General features: G+C 56.7%; 2 protein-coding genes across 11 annotated transcripts; one reads left to right on the forward strand and one right to left on the reverse strand.

Moving 5' to 3' along the window:
• The first annotated feature begins 1,506 nt into the window (after positions 1-1,506).
• ANOS1 (anosmin 1) lies at positions 1,507-6,941 on the forward strand. Of its 10 annotated transcripts, none has more exons than XR_011378732.1 (9): positions 1,507-1,685; positions 3,037-3,084; positions 4,057-4,119; positions 4,238-4,460; positions 4,801-4,985; positions 5,103-5,232; positions 5,578-5,765; positions 5,972-6,204; positions 6,389-6,941. XR_011378732.1 is itself a non-coding variant. In XM_051833696.2 (8 exons), exons 1-8 carry the CDS (start codon positions 1,542-1,544, stop codon positions 6,110-6,112), a joined length of 1,122 nt encoding a protein of 373 aa, XP_051689656.2. In that variant the 5' UTR covers positions 1,507-1,541; the 3' UTR covers positions 6,113-6,941. The 10 variants fall into 10 exon arrangements, 6 of the variants coding, with proteins under 6 accessions (XP_051689656.2, XP_051689658.2, XP_051689659.2 ...); XR_011378740.1 differs by having other exon boundaries at positions 1,525-1,685; positions 3,037-3,158; XM_051833696.2 differs by having other exon boundaries at positions 5,972-6,941.
• A 3,567-nt stretch (positions 6,942-10,508) lies between these two features.
• On the reverse strand, positions 10,509-11,582 carry LOC138843764 (steryl-sulfatase-like). Its single transcript, XM_070048695.1, has 2 exons — positions 11,437-11,582; positions 10,509-11,061 (listed from the first exon to the last, which is right to left on the reverse strand). Exons 1-2 carry the CDS (start codon positions 11,555-11,557, stop codon positions 10,634-10,636), a joined length of 549 nt encoding a protein of 182 aa, XP_069904796.1. The 5' UTR covers positions 11,558-11,582; the 3' UTR covers positions 10,509-10,633.
• Positions 11,583-13,604: the final 2,022 nt, after the last annotated feature.

Raw genomic sequence — 13,604 nt, forward strand, 5'->3', positions numbered from 1 at the left:
AAGAATAACTTGAGTTCCTCTTTTCTAATTTCTACCCCTTTGATTTTTTTTCTTGTCTGATGGCTCTAATTAAAACCTCCAGAACTATATTAAATAACAATAGTGAAGGCCGGCGCAGTGGCTCACTAGGCTAATCCCCCACGTGCAGCTCTGGCTCCCTGGGTTCTAGTCCCGGTTGGGGCACCAGATTCTGTCCTGGTTGCTCTTCTTCCAGTCCAGCTCTCTATTGTGGCCCGGGAGTGCAGTGGAGGATGGCCCAAGTGCTTGGGCCCTGCACCTGCATGGGAGACCAGGAGAAGCACCTGCTCCTGGCTTCAGATCAGCGCGGTGCACTGGCCACAGTGGCCACTGGGGGGTGAACCAAGGAAAGGAAGACCTTTCTCTCTGTCTCTCTGTCTCTCTCACTTACTCTGCCTGCAAAAAAAAAAAAAAAAAAAAGAGTCGACATCCTTTTCTGGTGTCAGTTCTGGGGGGTGGGATGTTGACAGTTTTTCTCCATTCAATAGGATGCTTGCCATGGGTTTGTCTTATGCTGCCTTGATTGTGCTGAAAAAGGTTCCTTCTATACCCATTGTTCTTGAGGTTTTCAATCATAAAAGATGTTGTATTTTATCAGACGCTTTCTCTGAAACTATTGATATTATCATATGATTTTTATTCTTATTATTTGTGAATGTGGTTTATCACATTGATTGATTTGTGAATATTGAACTATCGCTGCCTTCCGGGGACAAATCCCATGGGGTCAGGGTGCATTATCTTTGTGATGTGTTGCTGGATTCGACTAGCTAATATTTTGTTGAGGAGTTTTGTGTCTACGTTCATGAAAGAAATTGTTCTATAGTTCTCTTTGTTGCATATAGTTTCCAGGTTAAGTATTAGGATAATGCAGGCTTTGTAGAAGCAGTTTGGGAGGATTGCCACCCTTTCAATTGTTTTGAATAGCTTGGGAAGAATTTAAATTAATTTAGTCCCTGCATCCAATGGCGCGGCCTCCTCTGGGCGCCGGCCCCGCCCCCGAACCTGTCACTCAAATCTCTGCAGCCAATGGCACAGCTGCCTGTCACTCACACTCCCAGCGCCCGCCTCCAGAACTGTCACTCAAGCCCCTTCAGGCGATAGTGTAGCCGTCAGTCACTCCCAGCCGCTGCGCCCGCCCCCTGACCCGTCCAGCCCCTCCGACCGATACCCCGGGGCCTGCGCACTGTCCCCACCTCTTCCCTGTCACTCAAGTCCCTCCAGCCAATGGCACAGCCGTCTGTCACTCACACTCCCGGCGCCCGCCCCTGCCTGTCAATCAAGCTTCTCCAGACAATGCCCCTGCGCGTTTGTCCCGCCTTTGGCTGTCACTCAAGCCCCTCTGGCCAATGCCTTGGCCCCTGTATTCTTTTCCCGCCCCTGATGTCATTCAAGTATCTCCAGTCAATGCTGCGGACCTTACGCTGGTCCCGCCCAGGAATTAGATTGACAGCCCCTCCAGCCAATGTCCCGGCGCCCTGGCGCGGGCCCGCCCCCAGCGCAGACGGACTACCGTGCCCATCATGGCTGCCAGCGCGGTGCTGGCGATGTATGCGGTGCTGGCCGCCGGCGCGGGTCCCGGGGCGGTAGGCGCGGGGTCGCTGCAGGCCGGGGGCGTCCAGGGCTCGCGCTGCGCGGCCCGGTGCCTGAGTCTGCGGCTGTTGCAGGTACGCGGGGCCCCGCCAGGGGGGTGCGCGACGCGGAAATCCGCCCGGAACGCGATCGCGGGGCTCCCCCGGCGCCCCCAGACCCCCAGGGACCCCCGCGGGTCTTTCTACCAGCGGCGTTCCAAACGTGCCCGGCCGTCGGCCGTCGGTGTCCCCTTAGAGGAGCCCCGGCCCCCAACCTGGAGGCTTCCAGACGCGAAAATGCGCTCGGGACTCGATCTCGGGGCTCCTCCAGCGCCCCCAGAACCCCAGGGACCCCCGCGGGTCTTCTTCAACCAGCGGCGTTGCAAAAGTGCCCGGGTGTCGGCCGTCGGCCATCTGTGTCATCTCAGAGGAGTCTCAGCCCCCAACCAGGGGATTCCCAACGCGAAAATCCTCCCGGGACGCGATCGCGGGACTCCCCCAGCGCCCCAGACCCCCACGGAACCCAGAAACCCTCAGGGACCCCCGCGGGTTTCCTTAAACCAGCGGCGTTGCAAAAGTGTCCTGGCGTCGGCCATCTGTGTCCCCCTCAGAGGAGCCCTGGCCCCCAACCAGGGGATTCCAGAGGCAGAAATCGGCCAGGACTCGGTCTCGCGGTTCCCCTGGTGCCCCCAGACGCCCACAGACCTCCGAGACCCCCACGGATCCCCGGAGATCCCCATGGGTCTCAGTAAACCGGCGGTGTTGCAAAGGTGCCCGGGCGTCGGCCTTGGTGTCCCCCTAGAGAAGACCTGGCTTTCACCAAGGGGGGGATCCCGACATGGAAATCAGGCCAGGACGTGATTGCGGGGCTCCCCCTGCGCCTGGAACCCTCCAGGTCCTCAGGGACCCCCACGGATCCCCAAGACTCCCGTAAACCGGCGTCATTGCAAAAGTGCCCTGGCATTGGCCCTTGGTATCCCCTTAGAGGTGTACTGGAGGTGAAAATCTGCCCTAAAGGCTATTGCTGGGCTCCTCCAGACCCCCAAGGCTCCACAGAGACCCCCAGCGACCCCTGAGACCCCTGGGCAGCAGCAGCTTTGAAAAAGTGCCCGGGCCTCGGCCATCGCTGCCCCCCACGCAGGGCCCCCAGAGTCTCCAGGGTTCCAGGCCTTTCTGTGGGGGCTGGGGACCAGGGGCATGGGGAGGCTCTGACTAGAGGAGACTTGAGAACCCCCCTAGGGTCCTAAGGAGATGGGGGGGCGGGTAGAAAATAAAGGAAAAAAATCACTGTAGGGTGCTGTGCCTGGGGGATGTGAATGTGTGTGTCTATTGGTTAATACTTAATGGGGTCCTGAACCTTGGAAAAAAATCACTGTGGGGTGCTGTGCCTGGGGATGGGGGGTGTGAATGTGTGCCTGTTTTTTTTTTTTTTTCTTCCCCCTCGCAGAACAACGGTTCCCTGGTTTGGTGCCAGAATGACAAGCAGTGTTCGACGGTAGGATTCCTAGACGTGGATGCAATCCATGTATGAAACACACGTGTTGGACACGGGAACTCCACAGGGAGCAGGTGCACAGTTGCCCAGGTTATTGATAGACATTCTAATGTACGATGTCAGGGATCAGCCCAGCATCTTGTCATTGACTCGGGGACCCCGTGCACCTGCTGAAGACGCAAATGGAGTCCCCGGGGACCCCGTGGACCTGCTGGAGACCAGGATGGGGCTCCTGGGAGACCCAGATGGAGTTCCTGGCGCAGGCTCAGGGCCCTGTGTACCTGCTAGAGACCCGACGGAGCTCCTGGGGGCTCCGTGCACCTGCTGGAGACTGGGATGGAGCTCCTGCTGCAGGGACAGGGTCCCGTGAACCTGCTGGAGACCCGGATGGAGCTCTTGGGGATCTGTGCACCTGCTGGGAGACCCGGATGGAGCTCCTAGGGGCCTCGTGCTCCTGCTGGAGACCAGGATGGAGCTCCTGGTGTAGGCTCATGGCCCCGTGCACCTGCTGGAGACCCGGATGAGCTCCTGGTGCAGGCTATGGACCCCGTGCACCTGCTGGAGACCCGGATGGAGCTCCTGGTGCAGGCTCAGGGCCCTGTGTACCTGCTAGAGACCCGATGGAGCTCCTGGGGGCTCCGTGCACCTACTGGAGACTGGGATGGAGCTCCTGCTGCAGGGACAGGGTCCCGTGAACCTGCTGGAGACCCGGATGGAGCACTTGGGGATCTGTGCACCTGCTGGAGACCCGGATGGAGCTCCTGGTGTAGGCTCATGGCCCCGTGCACCTGCTGGAGACCCGGATGAGCTCCTGGTGCAGGCTATGGACCCCGTGCACCTGCTGGAGACCCGGATGGAGTTCTGGGGACACTGTACACTTGCTGAGCCCCGGATGGTACTCCTGGTGCACCTGCTGAGCCCCAGATGGACTCCTGTTGCCATCTGATTAACCTCCTTCTTCTCTCCCAACAGTGTCTGGAGCCCTGCAAGCACCCGGGGGAACTGGAGACACAGCCATGTCAGAGTTTCTGTGAGGTGAGTATGTCGGTTTCTGCCCCCCCCCCCCCCCCCAGCGGCTGACTGCGGGTTTCAAAGCCTCTCATGGCCAGCTCTGCCGGTTTCAAGGCCCGCCGTCTTTCTCCCCTCCCCCCAGCCGCTGTTCCCTGTGTGGAGCCACGAGTGCCTGAGCAGCTGCACCTTCGTCCGCTCGGCGCTGGCGGCCAAGCAGGGGACGTGTCCGGCCCCTACCCAAGCCAGCGGCTTTGCCGCGGCCTGCGTGGTCAGCTGTGAGGCCGATGCCGAGTGCCCCGGGGGCCGGAAGTGCTGCCCCAACGGCTGTGGGCGCACCTGCCAGGCGCCCCGGGGGGCCTTCCGAGGTCAGCAGGGCTGTCAATCACGGTGGGGGCGGGGCGGGGTTGCTGTGAGCTCCAGGGGTCTCAGGGGTCTCCAGGGGTCTCTGTGACTCCCAGGGGTCTGTGATGGTCCCAGGGGGTCTCTGGGGGGTCCCTGGGGTTCTCTGAGGGTCTCTCTGACTCCCAGGGGTCTCTGGGGGTCTGCAAGGGACCCAGGGGTTCTAAGGGATCCCTAGGGGTCTCCGAGGGTCCCAGGAGTTCTCAGGGGTCTCTGTGAGCTCCAGGGGTCTCAGGGGTCCTTGGGGGTCTCTGTGACTCCCAGGGGTCCCCTGGGGTCTCCCTGACCCGGGCTCCTCCACCCTAGGGGTCCCCCTAAAACCCCGGAGGCAGCTACGGCTCAGGCAGCTGGGGTCAGGGCCCCTGGAGGTCCGGTGGTCGTCCAGGTTCAACGTTTCCCTGGAGCCCGTGGTGTACGTGGTGCAGCGCCGGTGGAATTATGGGATGGCGCCCAGTGAGCGTGGGGCCACTGCATGGGAGACAGTGGCCCAGGTCAGTTATTGAAATATTTAGATTGGTGGGAGGGGCCTGGTGGCCATCTTGGGTCCCCATCCATCATTTTTAATTTCCGGTTCACATCTGGGCCATTTTCTGTATCCCCTGTTCCAGACCACAGACCAGCGAGTCTGGCTGCCCGATGTCCGGCCCGGCCGCTGGTACCAGTTCCGAGTGGCCGCCGTCAACGTGCACGGTACCCGGGGCTTCACCACTCCTGGCAGGCACTTCCAGTCATCCAGAGGTCAGTGAAGGGCCCCACCCCTCCAGGCTCCTCCATGCCTGGTCGATCAGGGGCTCCGTGGCTGTGGCTTCCCCAGCCGTGGCTCCGTGGCCTCGGCCCCTGTGGCTCCCCACACCTGGTCCATGAAGCTCCTGTTGTCCGTGGCCCGCTCCATGACCCTGGCTCCCATGGGGGCCATGGGCCCCCAAACCCGGTCCACCGGAGGCTTCTGTGGCCGTGGCTCCCATGGCGTGGCTCCCCCACATCCGGTCCCTGTGGCCATGGCTCCATGGCCCATGCCCACGCTCAGACCAGCCCCCGGGTGGCTTTGTCATGCCTCACAGGCCCCTTTCCACTGGGTTGCAGCTCCGTCGGCCCCACCGGCCCCGGCCGACCTGCGTGTGCTGAACTCCACCGTGCGCGACGCCGACGGGACCGTGGCCGCCACCGTGATCTGGGAGCCCCCCGAGGACCCCGACGTCCCTGTGCACCACTACAGGGTCTCCTGGGGCCACGCGACCGAGGGGCAGTGGCGGAGGAAGACGGTGGACGGGGTGAGCGTGGTGGGGGCGGGGCTGCGGCCCCCTCGCAGGGGTCCCGGTAACCTGAGGGATCCCAGTGATCTTATCCCTGAGATCACTGGGATCCCAGGTAATCTAAGGAATCTCTAAGGAATCCCAGTATTCGGACGGATCCCACTGAGGGATTCATGTAATCTGAGGGACCCCTGGGATCTGAGGGACCTCCCCCCATTCCGCAGCGCCAGAGTTCAGTGACCCTGCAGCGCCTGCGCCCCAGTAGCGTCTACACCGTGCAGCTGCAGGCTGTGAGCCACTGGGGGCCGACGCGGCTGCGGGGCCCCAAAGCTGCCCTGCACTTCACGGCCGCCGGTGGTGAGTGACCTTTCCGGACACCGGAAGTCCTGCCCACTCCCGCTCACGGTGAGTGGCATTTCTGGACACCAGAAATCCTGTCCACGTACTTCTGCTTACGGTGAGTGACGTTTTCTGCAGTAGTCCCGCCCACTCCCGCTCACGGTCAGTGACGGTCCGGACACTGGAAGTCCCACCCACTCACTTCTGCACACTGGAAGTCCCTGTGACACCTCCTGACTCTTTTAGAGCTGTCGTCAGATGTGAATGTCATTCTGATTGACATGTGTCTATTACCTTCACAGATGTATTGTTCCCATAGGGCCCCAGCTCCAGTGCAAGTTATTGACAGAGTCAGCATCACTTGGACTTCCCAGGAACCTTTGCAGTGAGCGCTCCTGTCAATCATGGGTCATCAGCATTTTGAACGGACTTCCCAGAAGCCTTTGCAGTTGGGGCTCCTGTCAATCATACGTCATCATGGAAACGCCAAGAGGACTTCCTAGAAGCCTTTGCAGCAAGTGCTCCTATCAGTCATGCGTCATCTGTGTGCCTAATAGACATCCCAGAAGCCTTTGCGGTCGAGGCTCCTGTCAATTGGTACACAGTTCCAACTCACACACGCATGACTGCCACACCCATGAACATGCATGTGCGAACCTGGCTACATACGTGTGCACCCACACGGCAGCCACACACAGGTCCGGGATCACAACCTTTGATGGACAGGCAGCTGCATGACCATGTGACTTTTTTTATTTAATTCTCATCCCTCCCAGTTGGGCCATGTGGAAAATTGCAAGATGGCTTTCCTGTCACCCGGTTATTTATTGACTGAAATAAACGTGGTCAGGGGTTTTGGGGGTCTTTCTGTGCGGTGGCCATGTTGTCCTGAGGGTCCGGGCTGCCCCATCCATCAAATCCGGGGGTGGGTGGAACCTTCAGTTTCCTGGAGTTCACCCTTGGGCCCCTAGACTGGGGTTACTGGTTCTGAGCTGCTGCTCCATACTTGCCAAGTCATGTTTCTATACCTGCTAAGTCATGGTTTCATACCTGCCAAGTCATGATTTCTATATCTGCTGTCATGCTGAGTCATGTTTCCATATCTGCTGAGTCATATACTTGCTGAATCACCCTTCCATGCCTGCTGAGTCATGCTTTCCATACATGCTGTCATGTTTCTACACCTGCTGAGTCATGGTTTTACACCTGCCAAGTCATGCAGCTATCAGCTCTTGTGGTGACTCAGCAGAAAGTGCTCAGTGCCAGGGACTGACTCTGCTGTGCAGTGACTGACAGCATGGCTTCTCTGTGACTGACAGCTGCTCCAAGAGACCTGGGGTCTCCACCTGGGCCCCTGAAGATCCTCTGAGGGCCACCCCTGATACCTGCTCCATTCTGCACAACCAGGGCTGGATTGACGGTTTCCCAGTCCAGTCAGGGGCGGGCTCTGAGGGTGAGTGACAGGTTCCTGGTACAGTTGGGGGCAGGCTCTGAGGCAGACGGACAGGTTCCCAGTTGGTTCATCTGCATCTATAAGGAACACCTGTTGCTTCGTTTGTGATGAACACTTTATGGGAGTCATTGTGGACCCTGAGCCCAGGTTCATGTCTGTGTCAAAGATGGCCGACTGATCCATGGATGGAGCCACAGGTTCATGTCCAGGATAAAGATGGCCGACCGAGCCACACGTGGCCCCAGGACCATGTCCAAGATAAAGATGGCCAACAGCCACGGATGGAGCCAGATTTGTGTGTGTGACAAAGATGGCCAACAGCCATGTTGGGAGTGGCCCCAGCTGCCCAGCAGGTGCATGGCTACGGCCCTGAGGCCCCAGCCGCCCAGAGCTTCAGCCATGGCTTCCAGACCATGTGGGGCCAGCTGGTTGGGGACATTGGACACAGAGCCCCGGTGCTCTGCCACCACCTCTAGGATGGCCCCCAGGATTGCCTGGTGGTGCGGCTCGGTGTGTGGTGTGAGGGGCGCAGCCTCGCCAGGGTCACGGGCCAGGTTGAAGAGCAGGGGTGGGTCATAGCTCGTCATGTGGGTGGGACCCTGGCACAGGCACACGTGGGTGGGGAAGCAGCTGTTGGCGCCAGCTGGGCGGAACTTGGGCGTGAAGAAGGCCTTGAACACGGCTGAGCCTGGGGGCGGATCCAGGCTGTCAGTCATGGGGAGGGATGGGGCTGGGCTGTCAGGGTTGCGGGTGGGGCCTGGTCTGTCAGTCACAGGGAAGGGCTGGGCCAGGACTATCAGTCATGGAGGACCTGTCAATCAACTATGGATGACCTGTCAATCATGGGGATGACCTGTCAATCAATAAATCACGGGGCTGACATCTACCTCTATCCAGCATGCCCCAGGGTCCATGACCGCCCTTCCCAGCATGCCCTGGGATGCACACTCACTGTTGTATGGCAGCCAGCGCACGGCCTGCAGGTAGGCGTTGCAGTAGTGGAACAGGAACTCATGGGCCAACCGCTGGCTCTGCCCCCAGAGGAGGAGCATCAGGTCCCACCCATCAATCACCCTGGGGGAGTGGGGGCTTGTGCGTGACTGACTTTGGGGTCCCTGGGGGAGTCTTCCTTGAATCCCAGGTCCCATATGTCAACCACCCTGGGGGCAGGGCTTGCATCTGTCAATCACCCTGAGAGGAAGGCTTGTGTGAGATTGACTTTGGGGGTCCCATGTCCCATCTGTCAATCACCCTGGGGCAGAGCCTGCATCTGGCAATCACCTGTTGTGGGGCAGCAGCGCCCCTGTGAGCTCAGCCACGGTGGGGAAGATGTCCATGTTGCTTGTGGCCGCATCCACCTCGCATCCGGCAGGGATGACCCCAGGCCAGCACAGAATGCCCAGCACCCAGATGCCGCCCTCCCAGTTGTTGGCTTTGCCACCTGCAGGGGACAGATGGGGGAGAAGGCAGCTGCTGGATCAGCCTTATCCATGGGGTCTCATTATGACATGGTCTGGTTCCATCCTATAGGTTCAATGATTCTATGTTGAACATGACGGACTCTTATTATGACAGAGTTCCCTCTCTGACCTCATAGATGCTATCTGGACCATGGGGGACTTTTATATTGACAGTTTGCTCTAGGAGGTACTCTTATTATGACACAGACCCCTCCATGATGACCCAGAAGCCTGCAGCTCGACCCTGGGGACTTTTATTATGACACGGCCCTCTCCATAACATCTTAGGTTCAATATTGACCAGGAGGGACTTTTATTGTGATAGGATCAGCTCTAGGGGAAACTTTTATTGTGACATGACTACCCAGATGCCTGTACTTCAACCACAGGGGACTCTTATTATAATAGTGTCCTTTTCATGACATCATAGGTTTGAGCTGGACCATGGGGGAATTTTATGACAGGATCTGCTCTAGGAGGGACTGTTATTATGACACGGTCCTCTCCAGGACAAACCAGATGCCTCCATTTTGACCGTGAGGGACTTTTATTATAACGGGGCCTGCTCTGGCAGAGACACTTATTATGACAGCGTCCCCTCCAGGATGCCCCAGATGTCTCCATTTTGACCATGGGGGCTTTTATTGTGACACGGTCCCCTCCAGGATGCACCTGATGCCTCCCCCTGGGCCTTGGGGGACTCTTATTGTGACACTGTGACCCTGAGACTGGTCTGTACCCCTGCTGACCCCTGTAGATGCCATTGCTGCCCCCGTGGACCTCGCCTGTGGCCATCACCTCCTCCACGTGGGCGCCCTGGTCAGATGAGAAGTAGACGAGGGTGCAGCCAGCCAGGCCCAGCTTGTCCAGGACCTGCAGGATCCTGCCTGGACCAGAAAAAAAACAAATTATCCGGTGCCAACCAGCTCGGGGACCAAGATGGCCTACAGGGACAAATTCACATTGCAATTTGAGATTTGGCCACCTGTGGCGCCAAATTCACGTTGCAATATGAGATTCAGCGCCAGAGACACATGCGCATACCCACGCTCCAGTCTAACTCCTCCACTGCGTCGCCATAAGCCCCATGCCAGCTTCTGTGGGCAAACTCTGGGGAGGCGAACAGGGCTGTGTGCACATGGATATAGGACAGCAGCAGCAGAAAGGGCTTCTGGGAGTTCCTGGAGGGAGGTGGGCAAAAAAAAAAAAAAAAAAAAGGGCGAAATACTTGAACAGGTAATTTTTTGGTTCATAGAAGGCAATGCAAAATAGACCGGAAATAGGCAAGAGGGGTTCAGAGTATATCTAAAATGGCTGCAGGAAATGGGTATAAAACACTTACAGCCAATCTGGAATGGCCACTGGAAGTAGATGAAAAAGCATTTAGAGCCGATCCAAAGTGGGCACTGGAAGTAGGCATAAAACGCTCAGACCCTACCCAAAATGGCCACCTGAGGTGGGTGTAAAAGCCCTCAGACCCGACCCAAAATGGCCTCTGAAAGTGGGCTGAAAAGCACTCTGAGCTAATTCAAAATGGCCACCGGAATTGGGTAAAGAAGCTCAGAGCTGATCCAAAATGGTCACTGGAAGTGGGCATACAGCATGCAGATCCACTCAAAATGGCCACCGCGGACTCACCACCGTATGAACCCCGTGGCCTCCTCCGTGAGCCTCTGTGTGAGGTTCCCATAGTCCAGAGGCTGCTGGGCCACTTCGAAGTCGCACATGAGGAAGCAGTGGAGTGGCCGGAAGTAGCGTCGGAACAGGAAATGGCCACCCAGCAAGATGACCACGGGCAGCAGGAGGCCCAGGAAGGCAGCAGGCGGCAGCCGGGCCAAGCCGAGGCAGTGCAGGGCGGCCAGGGTCAGGGCAGCGGCACCCAGGGCCTGCATGGGGACCACCACGATCCAGCACACGGCGCCCTCAAACACTGTGCCAGCCCCCGGCTTGCAGTCCCGCAGGTTGGTGGCTGGGAGCCCGAAGAACTGGTCAAAGCCGTGGACCCGCGGGTGGTGGCAGAAGTCGCGCGGGTGCAGGCAGCTCAGGCCCAGGTGCCACTTCCCTGGGACCGGAAGTTCATTGGTGACAGACAGCCTGGTCCCACCCTGAGGCTCAACTTCCTGTCACGTGACTGGAAGTGCCTTCTCCTGCCTTCCCTGTCTGCATTTGACAGGGGTGAGGGCCGGTGATTGACAGCCTAAGCCCACCCCCGATGGCCAACTTCCAGTCACGTGACCGGAATGCCTTCTGCTGCCTTCCCCTGGATGGGGTCCATCCTTGCATGTTGCTGCTACTTGACCGCATTTTGCCTGCCTTTTTTATAAACGGAATTCCCGCCTACACCGGAAGTCCCGCCCACCCCAGAAGTCCCACTTCGGAAGTTCTGCCCACCCTGGAAGTCCTGCCCCCGCCCTGGGCATTCCAGAACCTTCTGTACCGACAAGCACTGTGGTGTAGCCGCGGGCTTTGGCCAGCCTAGCGAACGTGACCTCGGTGGCTGGGAGACCCCCAGATGAAGCCGGGAACAGGAAGACACCCACCCGCGACTGCGCAGCCATGCCTGGGGGGTGGGGAAGAGATGAAGCCCCACCTCCTATACCCCTGCCACGCCCCCACCTCAGAGGACAAGCCCAACCCTCCCCGGCCCTTCCCCCCACCCCAGGGCAAGCCCCACCTTTTCCCAGCCCCACCCCCGTGAGCCACAGACCCGAGCGCACCGGGTAGTGTCCAGTCAGGCTGCGAGCCTGGTGTGCACAGTGGAGCTGCAGCCAAGTGCTGGGTCAGTTTCACGCCATCACGTGCCAGCTGGTCAATGTTCGGGGTTCTAGAGGGCGGAAGAGACCCAGATGAGCCGTGGAGGCTTCAAGATGGCTAAGGGACCCGGATGACTGTGCTACAAGCTGGCCGCCATGGAGGTACAAGCTGGCCACCTGAGAGACCCAGATGAGCCCCTGAGGCTACAAAATGGCTACCAAGAGACCTGGATGAGCCCTGGAGGCTAGAAGATGGCCGCCTGAGAGACCCAGATGACAGTGTCACAAGATGGCTGCCCGAGAGACCTGGATGTCCGACCTGAGTGTCCTGTTGCCATAGCAGCCGAGGTCACCAATGCCGAGGTCATCGGCCAGAAGCAGGACGATGTTGGGGGCCGTGGTGGCAGTGTGGGTGTGGCCTTGGCTGGGACCCAGGAAGAGGAGGAGGAGGAGCACAGAGAGACAGCGGTGTCAAGGCTCCCTGCCCCTCTCCGTTTCAAGGCTCACCCTCTTGTCTTCTTCAAAGCTCTCCGCAATGACTTTCACTACAATAAAACAGGGCGTGGCTCTCAACCTTGAGTGGCGGGCTCTCCATTCCAATGATTGTCAGGAGGAGACAGGGCTTTGAGTTGATTGGTTTTCTGGCTTGCATCAGTGATGGGCGGGTCACTGAGTAGCTATGGACTACTTATTGAGTGCTTATTGTTTAATGACCAATTATTGGTTATTGATAAACTATGGACTATTGATTGGTTATAGATTATTGATTGGTTGTCGGTTATTGGTCATTGGCTGATTATTGGTGATTAATTACTGGTTATTGATTAGTTTTTAAGTTTATTTTTCATTGATCTCTGAAATTGAGGCTTAAATTTTATTCATTTTTCTGTGAGAGACCAATATCAGAAACCAATAACTGATCAATGGGTGACTGATAAGCACCAGCCACCAACCAATAGCTAATCAATAATAACTAATCTATAATTGATAACTGATGAACAGTCAATGCCCAACAGCGATAACTAAGAGCTAACCAATAACCGATAGCTAATCAACAACTAAATAATAATCGATAACTAATCAACAACTAGCCAATACCCAATAAGTAAGCAATAAGAACTAAGCAATAAGAACTAACCAATAATCAATAGCTAATCAACAGCTAAACAACGATCAATAACTTGCTAATAACTAATCAATAAGCAATCAATAGCTAATCAATAAATAAACAATAATTTGCCAATAACTAATCAATAACTAACCGATAACTGCTAATCAAAAACCAATCGCTGACCAATAAGGAATAGCTGATCAATAACCAACCAATAACTGACCAATAACCAATAACTAAGCAATGGCTGATCAATAACTCAGTGATCACCAACCCATCACTGATCCATAACTAACCAATCACGGACAAAAAACCAATCACTGATCCATAACGAACTAATCACGGACCAATAAACAATCACTGACCAATCAGCCATAGCTAATTGATAACCCGATCCAGACACGTCTTCACCGGCGGTCCTGTTATCCACAGTGGTCAGACATGGTCAGACTCGAATGCCCATTTCCTGGGTTCTAGAACCTTCTGCACTGGCCCTGGCCAGAATCTTCTGCTTCTTGGGCTGCTAATTTTACTTCTGTGATAGATGGTACTATGTTTGCTATAACTATATTGGATTTTTTAACATTATTTTTTCAATTCAGTTGAAATGGTCTGTGCTGTCATTTGGTCTATATTAACTTATTTTTATTTTTCCTCCCAAGTCATTCATTTTTTCTTACAGTGATAATAGACTTTTCACAATTGCTTGACTTTTTCAATTATATCTATTACCTGTGTGTG

The sequence above is a fragment of the Oryctolagus cuniculus genome, chromosome 1, assembly GCF_964237555.1.
Source record: "Oryctolagus cuniculus chromosome 1, mOryCun1.1, whole genome shotgun sequence".
Lineage (NCBI taxonomy): Eukaryota > Metazoa > Chordata > Mammalia > Lagomorpha > Leporidae > Oryctolagus > Oryctolagus cuniculus.

Bases quoted from the DNA above. Each gene is read 5' to 3' on its own strand.
- ANOS1 (XM_070048672.1), top strand. From the start codon at position 3,746: ATGGAGCTCCTGCTGCAGGGACAGGGTCCCGTGAACCTGCTGGAGACC. The intron at 4,461-4,800 runs GTCAGCAGGGCT...CCTCCACCCTAG, and splicing joins GCCCCGGGGGGCCTTCCGAG to GGGTCCCCCTAAAACCCCGG. The intron at 5,233-5,577 runs GTCAGTGAAGGG...ACTGGGTTGCAG, and splicing joins GCACTTCCAGTCATCCAGAG to CTCCGTCGGCCCCACCGGCC.
- LOC138843764 (XM_070048695.1), bottom strand. From the start codon at position 11,557: ATGGCTGCGCAGTCGCGGGTGGGTGTCTTCCTGTTCCCGGCTTCATCT. The intron at 11,062-11,436 runs GTACAGAAGGTT...TTCCGGTCCCAG, and splicing joins CTACACCACAGTGCTTGTCG to GGAAGTGGCACCTGGGCCTG.